At 38.8% G+C, this 19,449-nt stretch overlaps 4 protein-coding genes across 4 annotated transcripts; 2 read left to right on the top strand and 2 right to left on the bottom strand.

The window, feature by feature from the left end:
• Nucleotides 1-2,315: 2,315 nt before the first annotated feature.
• Nucleotides 2,316-5,906, bottom strand: Cbr-chw-1 (the record flags this gene model as incomplete). Its single annotated transcript, XM_002637058.1, has 4 exons — nucleotides 2,316-2,450; nucleotides 2,505-2,647; nucleotides 2,697-2,841; nucleotides 5,706-5,906. 4 exons carry the CDS (start codon nucleotides 5,904-5,906, stop codon nucleotides 2,316-2,318), a joined length of 624 nt encoding a protein of 207 aa, XP_002637104.1.
• A 1,531-nt stretch (nucleotides 5,907-7,437) lies between these two features.
• On the top strand, nucleotides 7,438-8,835 carry CBG09605 (the record flags this gene model as incomplete). The annotated part of the gene is made up of 4 exons (XM_045237625.1): nucleotides 7,438-7,456; nucleotides 8,017-8,107; nucleotides 8,418-8,485; nucleotides 8,537-8,835. The coding sequence occupies 4 exons, from the start codon at nucleotides 7,438-7,440 to the stop codon at nucleotides 8,833-8,835; spliced, it is 477 nt and encodes a 158-aa protein (XP_045094005.1).
• Nucleotides 8,836-10,664: 1,829 nt separating this feature from the next.
• Nucleotides 10,665-15,609, top strand: CBG09606 (the record flags this gene model as incomplete). Its single annotated transcript, XM_002637060.1, has 11 exons — nucleotides 10,665-10,878; nucleotides 10,922-11,178; nucleotides 11,226-11,423; nucleotides 11,470-11,812; nucleotides 11,863-13,077; nucleotides 13,126-13,193; nucleotides 13,993-14,280; nucleotides 14,332-14,562; nucleotides 14,613-14,723; nucleotides 14,850-15,491; nucleotides 15,541-15,609. 11 exons carry the CDS (start codon nucleotides 10,665-10,667, stop codon nucleotides 15,607-15,609), a joined length of 3,636 nt encoding a protein of 1,211 aa, XP_002637106.1.
• Nucleotides 15,610-16,703: 1,094 nt separating this feature from the next.
• Nucleotides 16,704-18,964, bottom strand: Cbr-pap-1 (the record flags this gene model as incomplete). The annotated part of the gene is made up of 3 exons (XM_045237624.1): nucleotides 16,704-17,222; nucleotides 17,270-18,532; nucleotides 18,740-18,964. The coding sequence occupies 3 exons, from the start codon at nucleotides 18,962-18,964 to the stop codon at nucleotides 16,704-16,706; spliced, it is 2,007 nt and encodes a 668-aa protein (XP_045094004.1).
• Between the last annotated feature and the right edge of the window lie 485 nt (nucleotides 18,965-19,449).

The following is a 19,449-nucleotide window of genomic DNA, read 5'->3' as shown; positions in this document are numbered from 1 at the left end:
ACATTCTGCATCTAAAAGAAGACGGCGTTCGATAGACAGAAAAAAGGAACAGGATAAAGAAAATTAGACGAGGTTTGAAGAATGACGTAGGAGGGAGAAGAGAGGTAGAGAATTGAGGAAAACATTAATCAAGATAAGAATCAAATAAATGTGACCCCTTCGTGTTAGCAGTTTTTTATTAAATTGAGAACATTTCAAATAGCTTCGAAACTGGGTCATCTTGAAATTTTAAATTATAAAATATGATAGAAAAAATGTTTTTACCCTATGAAATTCAAATTGGTCTATATTTAAATGTTGAACATTCGATTATTTATAACCGGAAGAATATTCTAAACACTATCAAATCGGCTTGAAGTATGACGAAAAATTCAAGAAAATCCTTGTTTTTTTTTCTTCTTCTGAATTTGTTTTTCTGAGAAACATTAAAAATTAATCCGTTTTTAAAAGACCAGAATGAAAACCCTAAACTCCTGAACTCATATGACTAAAACCTAAACTCCTGAACTCATATGACACATAGGCATATCCAGAATTAAAGTTTTCACGAGTTCTAGGAAACTGCATCTGCCATTACTAAGCTAGTAGTCGTAGAATCCATCCCCTGCTGTTTTTCAAAATGGGTTGAAGGCTGTTCATTATAAATTAATGAACTTTTTTCTCAGAACGAATTCTACTATGTGAGGTTTCCAACACATGAAAAAATTAATTAGACTGAAAGCATAGGAGGCGTAGTAGGTTCCTTCTTACTAGAGTGTAGCTGACTTTCGTTTAAAAAATTGAATCACTGGTGAAATGCCAATTCTTCTTGCGAATGGCTTCAGCTCATGAGAACCTTCCGATAAGTGACTTAATTTATGTGAGCATGCTACTAAATCTTCAATGATGACGTGCATCATATTTCTAAGAGTTTATTTTTTCTTTTCGAAGTTCAAGAAGCACAAGAGAGAATCCAGCCAGCCACCAAGAATAAACATATTTGCACATGTTAACAAGAGCGCATTCAGAATTCCCACGTGTTTCTTAGAAGACGTCACATTTGTCACAGAGAACTTTTTGTTTCAAGAGCAGCTGGGTGGAACGTGGGAGTTTGAAGAATACTTCTTAGCCTGCAGAAGGGCTCACTAACTGTAAACGTCAACGAAAACATTTTTCGATACCAAAGTATGAATTCGGGAAAAGATAGAGGTTAGGGGCCTTGCATTCCAGAGTTTACGATATCACAGAAATCGGGCATCGCCGGCAACTTCTTGTCCGAGGTTGCTCAGATTCGACCAAAATCTGATCATGGCTCGCTATACAGCCGCTTTTGGGCAACTTTCGACCAGAAGTTACAAGCCGACAGTTTTCCTTTAAGAAAATAATCAGTTCTTTAAAAAAACCTTTTTATAATTTGAAACTCATATCTGAACCAGCTGAATAACATTTTATGAACATTTTGGAATCACATCCCCTTCTAGACAAATCATTTATCTTACCAGATAACCTGCTTAGAAGTTATGATTATCTTGGTTCCATTAGAAAATCAATGCTTTCAAAGGTTTTTCTGATCTCGAGAACTATCAATGTTTTCTACAAAATTATATATATTTTGACATGTTTAACATCTTCTGTTTTATTTATTGCCTTGTTTGTTACTTGGAATGTAACTAACGATTGAACATTTTTCTCCAGATCAAAAGTCGTATTCCTTCTTTTAGTTGATAATAAAGAAAAAAGTGATTTTTTGGTTTTCCAGCTACATTCTATCCCGTTACTCATCAAGAAACACAAAAAAAAACGAAAAAAAATAGGCGACGCATAGTAAAGGAGTAAGAGGGAAAAGGGCAAAAGAAGAAGAAGAAGAAGAAGAAGAAGAAGAAGAAGAAGAAGAAGAAGAAGAAGAAGAAGAAGAAGAAGAAGAAGAAGAAGAAGAAGAAGAAGAAGAAGAAGAAGAAGAAGAAGAAGCAAATGGTTGGAATCGCGTGAAACTTGGCTTTTTGGCTTCTCCTGGAAATGAATAAGGAAGTATCAAATGTTTAGGAAACAAATTCACAAAACGAAACAAAACAATCAATGCTCTCTGATCATCCTTTTGCAAATCTTGTTCTTCGTCAACCCCGTTTTGCAATAAAAAATATAATTGTGTCTAGAGGAGCGCATCGGCGTGAGGCAACAAATTTATTCGGATTTCGAGAGTTGTCATAGTTTAAAAAAAAGAATATGCACAAAAATATAAAGAATTGAATACAAATTGGTTTCGTTTAAAAAAAAGGTGTATCGAAAAAAAAGTACCCGTTTAGGACAAAATCGAGCTATCAATGGAAACAGAAAAATCAGATAAGATTTCGTGTACGAGTGATGAATTTGGCAACTCTTTCTTTTAGTTTCGACGATTTTGTGTAGAAATTCGATCGCTTCTCTCTGCTTTTCTTCCCCTCGAGTCCGGCCAGAATCGCCGAGTCGAACATCTGGAACCAATTAATTACAATTTCCCAAACCCTAGTTTTATAAAATCTCCAAACCTCTTTTAAGTTGTGTTGAGTCAATGCAGAACACTCGAAGAATTCCGCTCCGATTTTCTCGGCCAGCGCCTTTCCACGTAGTTGAGTTACAGTATTTCCGCGGATTTGCCACCTCTGATCAGCTTGTGTTCCCACCAGAATCACTGAAGATTTCAAGTCTCTTTAGAGCCTCTAAATGAGAAACATGCTTACGTTTGGTTCCAGGATTTTTCTTTGTGACTTCCGGATACCAATGATGTGACACGTCTTCAAACGATTGTAAATCGACGACTGAATAAACAATGACGAAGACGTCGGCATCTGTGTAGCATAGAGGGCGAAGAGTATCGAATGAAGACTGGAAAAGGATTTTCATTTCAATTGAAGGAGACTAGTAGGGTTTTTGGGAAACTGCAAGGGAAAGTCAAATTTAAATATGGAAGAGTACAGAAATTTATTATATTGGCTTACTCAAAAGCGGTTCAGTATTCAAGGGTACATCAATAAAGGGTGAATATACTTCTCGGGGTACATTGGTTCCAAAAGTACATGGAATTTTGTGGTGCAAATTTGTGGTGCAATTGTGCGAATTTTGTGGTGTGGGGGACAAAAAGAAAAACAGAGGAATTTTACGGGCTATTTCGTTTTTTGATCATAATTCTGAACCAATGTACTCTAGATATACCCTTTTCTGCTGTACCCTTGTATCCTGGGCTCTCAAAAGCTGACATAACTCAAATCAGATCATGTAGAAGACCTATCGTAACACCTGTTATAAAAGGGCCCCTTGCTTTTAATTTTGAGTCAATTTATCTTGGTTCCTGTCAAAGATATAAAAAAGTTGTACAACTGATAAATTGAATATCCTGATATCAAAAATATATTTCCAGTTGACTCATATTTGATATCAAGCATAGGAGCCAATAAAAATTAGCCCAAACGAGACAGTGTGGAGGCCCTTCTATGACAGGTTTTACAGCAATTCAAATACGAAGATACACGACTCTTTGATCAAACTAAATCCATGTACTCGATTCCGAGGTTCCTTCCTTTAATCGTTTGATCTCAGTTGTACTTTGCCTTACCATTCGTCACTTTTGATATCAACTGTAAGATTCCATCCCCGCACATTCCTATCTAAAAGCATTCTTTTCCCCCTCCCCTATATTTCTTATATAAAAGCGAGCCAATGCGAGCTCTTTTTCATTTGTATAATTTTTATCATTATTGTTTTTCTTTTGTCTCTATTGTTATATTTTTCTTTATATCTTTAGTTAATAAAAGGTTTAATTACCCAAGTTTGAGGTCTCAACATCGATCGACTTCAAACTTGGGTTTCCCAAGAATGCCGCCAGGACAAGAGTGATTGGTGCATCACAGATACTGAACTATCTTCGTGAACTGATCAGCGCAGCATTAACAATAGCTGAGTGGCATTGGAACTGAGCGAATGAGTTCGAGCATGGAAGTTTTCCGAGACCGAGCAAAACCGAAATGATCGACAACGCCGTTTCAAACTATGGGAACGTAAGAACTTAAACCTACTCGAAGATCCAGGGCATTTACGAAAATTCTGAACATGTGAGTCGTGAAGTTCAACCTCGTCACCCAAGATGTGACCACCAAGTGCTGGAACTAAGTTGGAACTGACCTACTGGCGATAAAATTGACTGAGAGGAAGATCGAATCAGGAATTCTTGAAATCACCCACCAAGAGTGATGGGAGTGCCTCATATCTATACGCGACTAGGACGAGAAATGCACGAAGCCGAAGATCGAAGAACTATATTTGAGAAGATCAGAGCTGGCACTCGAAATGGCCACCTGAAGGTATGGTTTTCCTAGATCGTGAACGAGGATGAGAAAATCCGAGAGTAAACCGATGAACAATTCAGTTCAAGAAGAAATCGAACATCGAGCAGTGAAGGACAGAGCACAGAACGATTCCGATAGAGCTAGAGTATCCACCCAGATCACGAGAAGAAGAATGGAACGTTAGAACTTTTGTAAAAGCTATAGCGAGGATGAACGATCGATCTCAAAAGAGCCCAACCCGGATCAAACAAATACCCACGACTGAAGGACGATTAGATTCAAATCGACGAAGGAGACAGAATCTATCCCGCCGGGAGCCTGCTCTACGAGCATCTTTTTCAGATTTAAAGATCAAAGCTACATCATCATGGAAGATTCTGATGGATGACTACTTGAACGAATGCAGACTTCAGGAAGATCGTCGCCAACATGACCTATTTCGCCGTTTAGAAGAACTATAGAACTAAACGACAATCATGAACTAGATCGACCCGATAGACTCGGGAAGGTCAACTACCAGAACTATCATCTGCTGAGCCGGGAGTGAACTCGATACCGAGTTCCTTTCTCGAGATGGAGTTGCAGGGAGACGAATAGAGCTAATGATCAAAATGGAATCCATCGACGGCAGTCATTTTCTGAGTAGGGAGTGTACTCGACTCCGAGTTCTTTCCTTTAATCGTTTGATCTCAGTTGTACTTTGCCTTACCATTCGTTTCATAAAAAATTTTTTCTTTTTTTTTCTATTCGAAATGCCACAATTTGATTGTTTCCGGTGAGCTTTCCGCGCCGGTTCGCAAACTCATCCGGTATCTGGCCATTGTGTATTTCTCCTATTTTCGATTTGACATCCGACCCCCCCCCCCCTGTCACTTCGGACATTGTTTGTTTTTGTGAATTTCTTTTCTACCATAAAACGATCCGTATATCCGAATGAACATCTCATTTTGAATAGCCCACTTTGCTCCAGTTCGTCTATTTTCAATGTATTCAATCATTTTACTTTTCTCTGTTCTGGCGGTTATCCCAATTAGCCTTTCCAGTTTTCAGAGGTTGGTGGAATAAATATTTCTCAATAAATTCAATTATTTGAGTAAATTTCAGATACCCTGTTAGGAGATTCAATCAACCAAATGTTCGTAGATTACCTCCTCATATTCAAAGAATCAAAGCAACATCTAGCTCTGTTCCAGTCAGGACAACTACAGTACAATCACTTCCATACAACTTCAAAAATCTTGGTAAATGATTTTTCAATAATATAGTTCTAATACAATTTTCTACATCTACATTTTTTGCAGAGAACATCACTTCAATCCGGCAACTTCTAATGGAAACCGCAATCTCACCCATGAAATCAGTGGGACCAGTGGCAAGAATAACACAAAATATAAGTGAGTCACTAACCTGTCCAGCTGTATCATGAAGCTGTAGACGAATTGGTTTTTTGTCGACTAGGACCACAACGGAGAAGTTATCAAAAGCAGTTGGCACATAGTTGTGGGGATAAGCATTCGTTGTGTAGCTCACAATCATTGAAGTTTTTCCCACGGCTGCATTTCCAACGAATATGCATTTGAGACACTTTTCATCCTCTTCTTTTGCCATCTTTGAAAAATCTGATAGTTATAGAATATGAGAAAGAATAGATGACGTTCACGATTGACTGTAAACTAGGTATTACAAGAAAAAAAAATGGTGGAAAAGTTGTGAGAAAAGAAGAAGAAAAAGACTGGATAAGAAACGGGTAACTGACAGAAAAGAGATCCATTACTAAGGAAAATAATGGGGTTTGAAGAAGCGATGATAGTTGATTCAATGATTCACGGCTTCTTCTTCTTTGTTAGACTTCGTTTTGGGATTTATACCAGGATACTAAATGTTTTCATGCATTTCTTCGGTTTTTGATTTACGGGGTCAGCTGGTAATCGTTTAGTTCCAATGGCAAAGTAGAAGAAGAAGAAATGAACTGGTCAAGAGGGGTTACAACGACAAATGTTTTCATAACGAATGTGTGAAAAGAACATCTTCTTTTTAGAAATGAAGAAAAAGACATGAAGAAATGATCAAATCCGTCTATCGCCTATTGATCGATAATTGCGTCGATTAATGGATGTAGATAATACTTGATAATTGGTGACGGGAGGAGAGAAGAAACCGGATTCAGGACGATAGTTCCTAGTTAACATAAGCTTAAGTTTTTTTTAGATGAAAAGTTGGAAAAAGATTGTTTAAAATCAGGTTGAAGTTACACTGTACTACATTGGTTTAAGTTTGTATTCAAAGTTATCTTTTTTAATGTTGCACCACCCAAACAATGCCAGTTTGACTCAAACTACAGTAAACACTCTAATAGAAAACCACCTTTGAGATCAATTATTTCAAATTCTAGAAGAGATGACAAAAATCTTTCAACTAATAAATGTTTGTCATGATATTTCCGACATTTTTTTTTTCATTTGCCACACATTTGTTATCTCTTCTAGAAATTGAGAAAATTTAGCACATAGTGCAAGTAAAGGGTGACCTTCTATTAGAGTTTTTACGGTATCTTCCTCGTTGGAAAAAAAACTAATAGTAAAAATTATCGAATAATCTGGATTGAGAAAAATTTTAGGATTTTAAACAACGGCGTTGAGGTGCTGTCTATTAGAAAAATCACAATAGATCCACCCACTTTGATAGAAGTAGATTTTGAGTTAATTTTTTCCGGGAGTTTTCAATAGTTAATTAGATGCTTTTTTCTGAAAGTTAATTCTCTTAAAAAATAGGTGCGCCAATTTAAACAGAAATCTCGTTCACCATGAGAAGGAATGTTCAAAAAATAGGTGGGACATTCATAAGATTCTTGATGCCAGTAATTGATAGAGATACCAAACCAAAACTTCAGAATTGGATGTTGAGTTACCCACCCTAAACTTCTAGTTCTATATCGTCCTTAGCTACGAAAACATACGTCTTCTTATCAAGAAAAACACCATTGATAGAGGTCTCTGATCGGTTGGAAACAAGTCATTCAAATCCAATCTCTATTCATACGAAATAAGAAGAACTGGAGAAAAGGATAGACATTAACTCTTATGCAATATCACAATTCCACCTATAGGTGTGTTATGTATCCATCCGCGACGCAAAAACTATGCGAGATATTCGACCTTGTTAGAATAAACAAAAATTGAAGGCGAAAGATGTGGATAGAAGAAATCAAAAAAGATATATGGCCAATGAAGAAATCAACGAAGAAGAATTGAAAAAGGGAAGGAATCCGTTGATAACGACGTTGAGTGTGCCGAGATGAATTTTCCCACTGTCCATCGAGAATTTCTGATTTCCGAGAACCGGTCTTCCACTTTTCTTTCTCACTGTTTCTGGTTCAATAATCAGCATTCCAAATGAAAAAGAAATCTGAATGAATTTACGAGGTGTTGATTATGGAATGGGATATAAGGAAGCTGAGAATAGACTGATGGATAGAAAAACAATAGTAATAAAAGTACGAATGGGAAAGAAAAGAATGACACAGAACGGACGACGGTTGCGCGTTATGAGTAATGGAATGTGTCTAGTCAACTGACCAATACTTTCCAATCAAGGAAGTTGATGGATTTTTTAATTCTCGACGATAGATTAAAATTCCAAATTAATTAAAACCTGAAAATGGGAATGAAACTTTGAATTTCTATTAACAAACTACTAATCACATTTGTAATTTTTCCAGACACCGCCCAACTTCCATGTTGTCGTGACCGTTTCGGAGAGCAAGCTTGTCAATCACTTAGGAAAGCTCAACCGGCTCTCTTCGAGAAGAGGTACTTTAAAATTTTCTGAAATTTTTCGAGAGAAGAAATGAGAATGAGTGTTCTAGAAAATCCAATAAAAAGTGAGAGGATAGAGTGGCGATAAATATGAGAAGGAGGAGTAAGGGATCCAGCCGTTTTTTTCTTGTGTTCATTGCAAATCTCTGCTCAAGTGTGCGCGATTATTTGTCCTTTTCCTCCCCTTTCATTTCTTATTTGTGAGGCGAGAATTTGACGTTCCATACGGATCATAATGACAGGCAACATTTGAGAAAGTTGGAAAGTTCAAAAGTTTCTTTAATAAAGTAAAACAAGTTTTCAGATGCCTGACGGATCACGACTTCAGTTCCATCGATTGTTGTGGAGAGTGTCGGAAATACATTGAGAGAAGTAGCACATTTTCATTAATTCCAAAAAGTTATCCAAAAAAATCGATTTCAGATAAGATAAGCTCGGAAAACTCTCGCTCACTTCAAAAGGCTCCTGCAATGTGTAAAGACAAACATTCCATCGGATTCTGTCGACGATTCAAAGCTTCTGGAATGGGAAAATACAGTTGTTCAGATGCTGAGTTTGCAGTCAGAGTGTGCCGTCATTCGTGTGGATACTGTAACGATGAGCTGTATTCCATGAAGAATGCTCCATCGATGTGCTCGGATACCAATAAAGCAATTCCGATTGTGAATGGTACCCATTTATACTGGGCGTTTGGAAGAGAGGATACGAAAAAGGCTCTTTAATTTATTTTTTTTTAATCTGTGTGAACTTGTTATTTTTACTTTTCCCTAGTCAAGGTGAATAATTGTATCCAAGTGGATAAGACTTCTAATAAAATATATTGAGTTGTTTTTTGAGTTCCGGTCCAAATTCTTGCACTTCTCTGTGATTCCAATGGATTTCAAACTCCAATTCCATCAATCACTTTCGCAAAAGCAGAGCCTGGCACAAAAAAACAAGGGGCCACATGTTCGCACATTTCAATTCGAATTTAGAATTCTGAAAGGTCAGCGCTTCGTCATTCAGCGGCGACACTGATGGATGATGGCAACAGAACACAGTGATTAGAAAGAGAAACAGGAAATCAGAGAGATAATTTTTTTCTTTGGATGGATTGGTTTGACACATTCTTGTATGTCAGAATGGAATGGGGAGCAAAGGAAACATAGTTGCAAAGTGTAGAGCATGAAATTGATCCCGTTCTTGAAAAAAAAAATATTGGAGTATTGGGTTTCTTTTGAAGTTTCAAAAAAAACTGAGTGGTCTCGGTCACTTGTTCTTCAGTTTTCAGACAACGTTGGGATATAAAACCAAGTAGTCAGGTTTCTGAGCCTGGTCATTTTCTCGTAAGGCTCCAGAAATCGAATAGGGAAAGTGATTCTGGTGGAAATGCAGATGTTTCATTTTTGAGAATATATTCTCAAACTGGTATCTCTATTTTGGTCTTACAAAATATGACAATTTTTGGCAGTCGTTAGAAATTATTTAATTTGTTTCAAAGCCGTTGTTCATGATTCTTCGTTTGTTACCGTAAAACATGAAATAGAAAAACCCCGCACTGTCAATTTTGAGATCGAAAATCTCAATTCCCATGAAAGGTAACAAGAATGTATCAATTGACAAAACACTCGTGATATTATGATAAACCAGCAAGCGGGTGCGCCTTCGGCGCTATTCAATCCAGTTTCTTACTGGTTCGTAGCTTCGCTCTTCACTTTTTCTTGAAAGGTCACGTAAATCTATATTTATGTTTCAAGTTTTTCAAAAGTTGACAGACTGACATCGGAACGGACAGACGTCTCTAGCGTTTTATATATAAGGAAAATAGTTTATCAGTGGACAACTTTCCTATGTCTTTGACAGGAACTGAAATAAAATGGCTCAAAGTTAAAAATTAGGTCGGCCTTAGGATTAGGTCAGCCTTAGGATTTACGGTAATTATTGTTTCGAATGTTCTGAATGTCATGAATTTCTCAATTTTTTAAATAATACTTTTCCATTCCATCACCTTCAATCGGCAACAATTTTGGCGACGGTGGCAAAAACAGAAATTATCTCCTGGGGGTGCCAACTCATTTATCTCTATCAGTTGACACTTGTCCCCTTCCATTGAATATCTCTTCTCGATTCTCCGTTTCCCTCACTTATTTCTGTTTTCTGCCTCGTTTTTTTCCCTCCATCCCGCCTCTTCTCTTTATCTTCATCCCACCTGCAATGTCCTAGAAAACTCGGGAGGAGCAGGGATGAGAGCAGGACACTTTTCTGTCACCTTCTATTTTTTCTCTTAACCTTTCTTTAGATTTTCCACATGTTTCATGTCTAGAGACCTAAGAAAAATGCCGATGAGTCAGATTGGGGGGAGTTCTTGTGTCTAATGAGTGGGTTGGAAGAGCTGCAAGGGGTTTATCCGAATCTCATAATTTTAAATTGACCAATAAAAAAAGAATTTCATGAAATGACTCGTTTCATTCTTTTCGACTCTCTTGCCGACATCTGTATACTCTTTGACTCCGCCCATAGCATCGAAAACTTTAAAATCCTTTTGAATTCAGATCAAGAAAAAGTGGGCATCATGCTCACTCGACTTCTTGTTCTACTCTTTGGATGTACTGCGGTCAACTCACAGCAACTGTTATCCAATCCAAGATGCAATCACTGGCCAGACCGTGGCACGTGTGAGCTTGAATTCCAGGTTAAATGGTATTATGATCGTTACGATCACCGGTGTCGTCGATTCTTCTACGGTGGATGTGAAGGGAATGAGAATCGATTCAACTCCTTGGAAGGTGATTTTTCTCTTTTTTTTCTTAAATTCTTCTTTTATTCCAGAATGTTCTTCGCAGTGCCATTACGAGGAACCATCTAATAGAGATCGGTGTTTCCAACCTCATGATCCCGGCCACTGTCATTCTGATATCGAACGTTGGTTTTTCGATCAAGACAAAAAACAATGTGTCTGCTCCTGGTGGTCGGGTTGTGGTGGGAACTCCAACATCTACTATTCCTACAATCATTGTATGCTGATTTGTGGTGAATATGCTGAGCATGGACCAGGAATTGATGAAAAGTATTGGGGACGACAAATGGTAACTTCTACTGTTCATGAATGCCATTCAGATAAGTTTCATTCTAGAATCACACAATGTCTGCTGAATCCGCTCAAATATTCAACAATCCAACGGGATCTTTTGGTCAATATTCTGAAGAACCATATCCGGTGCAAGTTCCTGTTGACAACTCGTACTACAACAACCATCAACGGCATTCAGATGGCTGGAACAACCAGCAACAACTTCTAACTATTAACATCAGTCACAGCGATGATGGACCGGTGAATCGTTGAAGTATCAGAACAATTTAAATTTGAATATTTCCAGCGTTACTTTCATGCAGCTCCTGCTGTGACTGTTCCATTTTTAAGCCGTGCTCAGGTGTTCAAAACTCAAGCGGACGGACTGACGATTCACCGCTATGATTCTGAACAACGCCCAATGCAAGTGATTGATCAGAATTCCAACTGGCAGATTCAGGAGCAAGCACCAGTTCAAGACAGCGGTTATATGAAGAGAAGATTCAAAATTGCTAAGAAGAAGATTCCTCCACGAATGATTCATTTGGGAACTCGACCATCAAGTCCTTCGAACTCTTATCGGATTCAATTAGATGGAGATTCTTCAGATAGCAACAGACCAGTTTCTTATCAAGTTGTTAGAGAACAAGGTACTGAATTTACTTAACAAGAAAATTGGTTTCATGGTAATTACTTCCAGATGCACACGTTCAGCAGCACAACCAAATCTCGCAATCTTTGCAAGACGAGGCAGAAGAGACGCAGAAGAGGATCCAGGAAACGTTGAGACGCAATTACTATGAGCAGGCAAGATATCGAAGGCCACCGGTTCAGAGGCTTCCTCCTCCACCGCCTCCGCATCAAAACACACACCCCGACAATCAAAATTACCATCCAGAACTTGTGAATCAATTCAAATCTCATTTGGATGAGCATGAAAAAGCTTTGAGAAGAAAGTTGGAAGCTCAGTTCCCAGATCACATTATCACATTGATTCCACATATTGAAACTGTGAGACATCCGGATGGAAGGAATGTAGTTAGACAAAGGATCCAATGGACTGCTCAACCAAAAGGAGCACGAATTTCAGAACATGCACCAATTCCTCCTGTAGCTCAGCTCCCACCAATACAGCCAATTCAACCAATTGAAGTTCAACCAACCTATTCAGCTCCTACATTTGCTCCGCAAGAACCAGAAGAGACAGAGGAACCAACAATGTCCCCACATGAAATTGCACGTCTGAAACATGAAGAAATGCAGAGAAAGTTCAAAGAAGAGATGGAAAAACGACAAGCGGAACAGAAAAGACAACAAGAAGAACAAAAGAGACAACAAGAGGAACACAAAATGAAGATTCAAGAATTGAAAGCAACCCAACAGAAGGAGAGAGAAAGAATCATGGCTGAGAGGGAGAGGGCTGAAGCTGAAAGAAGAATTCAATATGAAAATGAAATGAGACAAAGAGCTGAAGAGTATAAGGCAAAAATGAGAATGACAACGACTCCAACACCAACTACCACCATTGAAACTACAACAGAATACATTCAATTCGCATATCCAACTGTTCCAGTCAGACAAGTCGTTTATGATGCTGATGTTAGAAGACCAATCCCAACAAGCAAATCAATGGCTGAACCAATTGACCACGTTCGACCGATTATTGAAAATGTGACACCAGCTTCGCTGAGTCTTGAAGACATAATTGCAATGGACAATCAGAAATCTGATTACGAAGATGAGTATGATGTGCCAATGGACTTCCCAGATACGGAAGCTCCGCCATTGACAACAAGAGCTCCTCCGGTCACTCCTCGATACGTTCCACCTCCACCGCCACAAGTTTCCCAACCAAAAGCACCGGTAAACGGAGGAATGGGAATGTCTCCGATTGTACTGCCCCCGAATAGTGGAAGTGAGTTTTTTTTCCTACTTTGAAAATTATCAAGATCTTAATTTGTAGAGAAATCGAAACTATTCGCACCACCGTCCAGTGAAGAGTACACTCAAGAAGTCGATTTTGATCCATATGTGGACTTTGTGAAGATTTAAATATAAAATCAGATAGCGTTTTAACTCCCGCATTTCCTTTAGCAGCTCACCTGAACCGTCAACTTTGAGCTGAATTATCTCAACTTCTGAGAAAGGTATCAAAATTGTGCCAATTGACAAATTATTTATCATAATTATACCAATGTTTTATCAGTTGATCAATTTTTGATATCTTTCACAAGAATCGAGATAATTAAGCTCAAACTTGACGGTTAAGGTGGGTTTTTATTATAGGAAATATGGTAATTTCCCTTGATACGAGTATATTTTATGGAATGTTATCCCACACTAGAGACTTTTTAAAAAATCCTATCGTATTTCTCATCTCTTTGATTTTGAAAATCTGACCTTGAATGACCTTTCCGTTTTCTACATCGATTTGTCTAGCCACAATCTTCACCTAATTGCCATCTAATTTTCACATTTTTCCAATCTCTCTAAAAATCAGTTAACACAAAATGAGTGGTGCCAGTGGCACGTTAATATTTTTCATGTTTCAACCAAGAAAGAAATCACATACTTCGTGATGATGCTCTTAATAAAACATCTTTGTGTTCCCGCCTCTTTTTCTACATTCCTGATAACAGATTTTTTCCTTTTCTTTTTTGTCACCATTCTCTTTCTTCTCTTCAGACCACAGAGCTTTACATCTTTTTGATTTATTGGCTCTTTTTTATCTCCAGACAGAAATATTCGACTGGCGGTCACAAGGCATATTGCGTCTCTTCGCCCGACCTTCCTATTTTCTCCAGAAGGTTCTCTTCCTCTTTTTTTTCAGATGAACTTGTTGTTGATTCTCTCACTGGTTAGTATCGCTTTGGCGGGTTCCAGTAACTCTGTCAACACTTGGGGAGGTGTTATCCAATATGATGAGGATTGGGGTTATGTAGATATTCGTGCCAATGCTCACACCTTCTGGTGGCTTTATGCAGCAAAGCCAGCTAACTCTCAACGTCCTCTGTTCGTCTGGCTTCAGGGTGGACCTGGATCTTCCAGCTCTGGATTCGGAAACTTTGAAGAAACTGGACCAAAAACTTTGAATGGAACTGACAATAAAGCCACATGGGTAAGTTCTCTGATTGTTATTTTTATACTGAGAAATGAAATAACTTTGTAGCTCCAAGTCGCCGATATGGTATATGTGGACAACCCAGTCGGAGCCGGATTCTCGTATGTTGATGACAAATCTGCTTACACCACAGACATCACCCAAATTGGAAAGGATTTGCTCACATGGCTTCGTAGATTCTTGGCTCTTCACTCCGAATACCGTACTCGACCATTCTACATTTTCTGTGAGAGTTATGGAGGAAAAATGAGCGCTCAATTCGGAAAAGTTATCACTGATGTAAGCTTAGGAGAAGAACCAGGATTCCAATTAAAAATAAGAAAATTCAGGCAGTGAAAGCTGGCAGTCTTCAATTGAACTTCCGTGCCGTTGCATTGGGAGACTCGTGGATTTCAGCTATGGATTATGTGAATACCTGGGGACCGTATCTTTATGCCAATGTAATTTTCTTTTTTTTTCTTCATATGACTCCAAAAGGGAAAGTACGATTTTCTGACCTAGTAGTCACTATTTCGTCTTTTCTGCCATAATCCGCTTATCATCTTAACCACGTATGTGTGTTTCAGTCATTCCTTGATGACCATCAACTCAATTTGGTGAATGCTGAAGCTGCAAAATGTCAGGCTCTTGTGGATCAGCAAAAATGGTCAAAGGCAACGAATTGCTGGGGAAACATGGAGAATTTGATTGGAGTGGAGACGAATGGAGTCTCTTGGTACAATATTTTGAAGAAAGGTGACACTGACGATTGGAGTTCTTCTGCTGCTATGAGATCCAATAGAGTTATCACATCGACCCGTAGACTATACAATCGATTCGTTGCTCCACAAAACGATGACACCCTCTCCAGTTACATGGACACTGTAGTTCGACAAAAGTTGGGAATTATTCCGGACAAAGTGAAGTTCGGAGCACAAGCCGGGGATGTGTTCAGTTTTCAAGAGGGAGATTTCATGACACCGATTTGGGAGACTGTTGATCAATTGTTGAAAGATGGACACAATGTTGTTGTGTACAATGGAAATGAGGATTTGATTTGTAATACAATGGGAACAGCTGCATGGGTAAACCGTCTCACTTGGGATGGAGCCAAAACATTCAACTCCACTACCAGACACTCATTCAAAACTGATTCGTTCCCATTGGCTGGATATTACAAGACATACAAGAACCTTCAGTTCTGGTGGATTCTCCGAGCTGGGCATATGGTAAATTAGAGATTCACTGATGAAATAAAACTGAAAAATCTCATTTCAGGTCGCCTACGATACACCAGAATCTGCCATTTTTATGTTGAAGGCTGTTGTCAAGCAGTACAATGCTTAAATCAAATTGTTTCTGTATTTATGATTAATAAAGGTTACCAACTATTCTTTGTGTATCCTGCACAATTTGTGACGTCTTCTCATTTTTTATTAGCTAATTAGAACCGAAATCGTGAACAATTAAGAGCAGGATGAATTGAATAAAAATGTAAGTTTTCTGGATGGGGTGAGGTGAGAAGACATCTGGAGTATATTGATTAGGAGGAAACACGATGAGAGGCATGAAGGAACAAAAATGGTACCATAAATGACGGTTTTGCTGACTGACAAGGGGAATAAAAGCAGCAGATAGAAAAAAAGTGGTAAAAATGGGGACGGGGAAGAAGGAAAAGAAGAGAATTGTGGAATGTGATATTTTTGGTGGGAGAAATTTGGGGAGATTTCTCCGATATATGTGTTTTCTTGGTTTTTATCCTGTTTTTGTGACATTTTTCTATACAACACAGAAACGATTCTCTGCAGGTTTTCAGATAATTCAAGAGTCGGTAGGTTGAGAAAACGGACGGGGAAGTAAATACAAGTATTAAATGATCTCAATAAGCGAATGTTAAAGAGATGACGGTGTGGGACGCGACGACAACGAGGCACCAATTTGGCTCATATAAATAAGAAACTGCGACCAGAGAGAAACGAACAGAAACTAAGGAAACGAGATAAAATTAACACAAAAAAGAGAAATAGAGATAGGGGAGAGTCAAATTTTTAGGTCAGACGATTGAAAACTACGTAGACAAAAAGAATGAAATACAAAAGAAATGCGTTTATGATTGATTGTTGATGAAAATGTTATGCATATATAAATCGAGGTTGGGGAGGAGGAGAGAATTGCATTTTTTCAGAGTTGTGCTCTAGAAGAACCATTCGAATATTATTATCATTATTATTTTACAAAAATTTCGAGAGTTCAATGGGATAAGGATGAGTGGGTGGGTAGCCAATGAGACTGATACAAATAGGTTTTCAGCTCTCGAGTGTTCGTTGATTCATCTAAAAGCACAGTATATTTTTTATCCTAGTGTCTGACCAAATATAAAAAATCATAGGTTCCGTGAGTAACGGAAAGCTTATATATTAAAAAAAAAAACTAACCGATATTCAAACACTTTGTGGCACCTCCATATGTTTCTCACTAGCCTCCAACCCATTGCTCCCATTCAAGTGTCCGTTATCCTTGTCCAATTCGACTTCTCTACTCTCTTCGACGACTCCATTTGCTACCTCCACCACCATCTCAAGAATTGGCTCTTCGAGAGTGTCATCACGGGTTCTCTTCTCTGGTGGAACATCTTCTAAGGTGGAAGTAGTCACTGTTTCCGAAGTCGATGTTGCTTCTTGAACAAGACGTTTGCGGCTCACAGGGGTTCCGTTATTCGTTGTTGAATCAGGCTCGGAAGAAGGCATTGCCTCAGAGAGCGGTGTGCTCGGAGCAACTAGAGTCGTTGGCGTCGTTGGGACCGAATTAGTACTGGAAGTTCTCGCAACAGTTGTTCTATAAGGCACTTGGCCCATCGGTGGTGGGGGATTTTTCGGCGGTTTCCAATCACGACCTTTTTTGAGAGCAGCAGCACCGATAATACTGAACAATCTGGTCCTCTTCATGTAGAACATGTCAATCTGAAATCATATTGACATTGCAACCATAGACATTAGCAATCACTTACCTCTACTTGGGAGTTTGGTCCGATGCCCTTCACACCACTAGCTTGCAACTCCACGTTTGTTCTGAATCGTTGAATCTCAGATGTCAAATCAAGATTCGTGGCGTGTTCAGCAAATTCGAGTCCGATGAACCAAATGGTAATTCTGGTGTTTTCTGGTCTCACATCAAACTTAGCGTTCGGTGATGGTCTGTGTTTGTTGGTGTCGTTGTGAGCAATGAGAATGTCTTGGTTACGCTCGAGACTTTGCACGAGGAGTCGAATACGAGACTCGAGAAACCGCCATAGTTCAATTCCTCTTCTTCTGTGGATGTAGCCATGATCAGAGCTTAAATAAGCTGATAAATTGTGATCACAATTCAGAAAAAAAAACATACCAATATAATGCTTGTACCGGCTGAAGAATTTGACCTCCTTGAATAGGTCCTCCCACGTAGCCTTTCCCTCTGTGATATCTTTGCAGATTTCCAACCCTTCACAAATTTCGTTTCTGATGATGTGACAAGTGGATCGTGTAACGTTGTGTGTGGAATTCTGTTCCGGAAAGGCCGGAGTGATTATGGGCATCAAGTGAAATCTATCAGAGTTTTTCTTACGAGGATCCCAAATCAAATCACAAAGCGTGGGAATGTCATTTCTGTCTTGATCTAGTGCGCTTAGAAGAACTGGATGTGGCCAAGTCCATGTGGAGAAAATGAAGAACATTCGGTGAACGATTCGAGATGCACTTGCATTAGGATATAACTGGCAAGCTCGGGCAACAAGAATAGCCCAGCTAATACCTCCAAAAAAACCCATTGAATTTGAATAAATTCCGTGATTCTTTGCCCAGAGTTTGATGGCTCGAAGCGCTATGCAAAATTCTTTCTGGCGGGGAACAAGTTTTAGCAACAGTTCGGCGACGCGACATCCGTTCAGAGATCTGACACTTTCCTGATCCAAGTTTCTGAGAAGCTGATCATCGAAAAGATCTTGAGTGTCCGGAACTTCTTTAAGAGCGAGTCGCGCGAACAAAATATCAAGCTCAACGCCGGAGTATTTTAACTTCATTACTGGCACGAAAGCCTCTTCAACACCATGCAACTCCGTCACATTTGGGTCTTGGCGCAGCATTTCTTTGAAGGAAGTGAAAAAATCTGTGCGATCAATGTGGCGTGGAACAACTGCGAGCGTATCGATATCAGCACCAGAACTGTGTACTCCCAGACGATATGAACCGAAAGTGAACAGTTTACCACCAGCATTCGCTCCTTCGCCACTCGGTATCTGAAAGAAAATTAATGTTGTAAATAACACTATTGGCAATCAATCTTTATCAACTTCATTTTCCTTTAATGGTTTCCGACGTTCAGTTCAACGTTTATTTGAAGTGTTCGGAATTCGTTATTTTTTTACTAGAATAATTAATAATGAAATCATAATGCCGAGGGATATTTTTTAAATTTCTAACTTTTGTTAAAAATAGGCACAAACCTTGATTGCGGTTACTTTCTTCACCCATTCTTTGACGAGACGGTTCAAACTGCGAAGTACTTCCATCCTTTTCTCCGTTTCCTCTTTCGGTTCATAACTGTTGAACTTTTTCAAAGTTGCAATCAATTGATCCGTCATAACTATATCCTTTTGATCCGGCCTCAATGTTGAGATGGGCTGCGAGACACCCAGATGCGGCGTTCTGTCTGTTACCGACGCCGCCATGATAAATAATTCTGAATTTGTTTGGTACTTGGTAATACTTGGTAATACAAAATAACAACTTACTAAGACATGCAATCACCCAAAATTAAACTCCTCCTTCTCCTCAATATATATTTGAGCCGATGCTGAAATTGAAACAAGTTTCGAAAAAAAGCATTAATTTTCGAAAAAAAAACAAGGTTAAAGAGAGACAATGAAAAAGAAGGTTAAGGAATGAGAATTTGCAGTTTAAAAAACTTTCTAAACGAAACAAGTTGAAGAAATTTCAAACTATCTAGGGGAAAAAAACTATTTTTCTCAGTTCCGCTGAAAGAAACGAGGTCCGCGAGGTATGGAAGACGAAAGTGAACGAGAAACAGACAAACGACCGGTGCCTAGAGACTGCAGCAGTGAAGGAGACCGCAGACAACCAGACGTCAGGCAAAGAGCGACAGAAGGCGACGGCCTCTTCAATCGATTCAGCAGTCCCGCTCATGACCGAGTCG

This window comes from Caenorhabditis briggsae, assembly GCF_000004555.2.
Source record: "Caenorhabditis briggsae complete genome, chrV, whole genome shotgun sequence".
In the NCBI taxonomy this organism is placed as follows: Eukaryota; Metazoa; Nematoda; class Chromadorea; order Rhabditida; family Rhabditidae; genus Caenorhabditis; species Caenorhabditis briggsae.
Note: the sequence above shows the minus strand (reverse complement) of the source record. Positions and strands in the feature narration are given on the sequence as shown.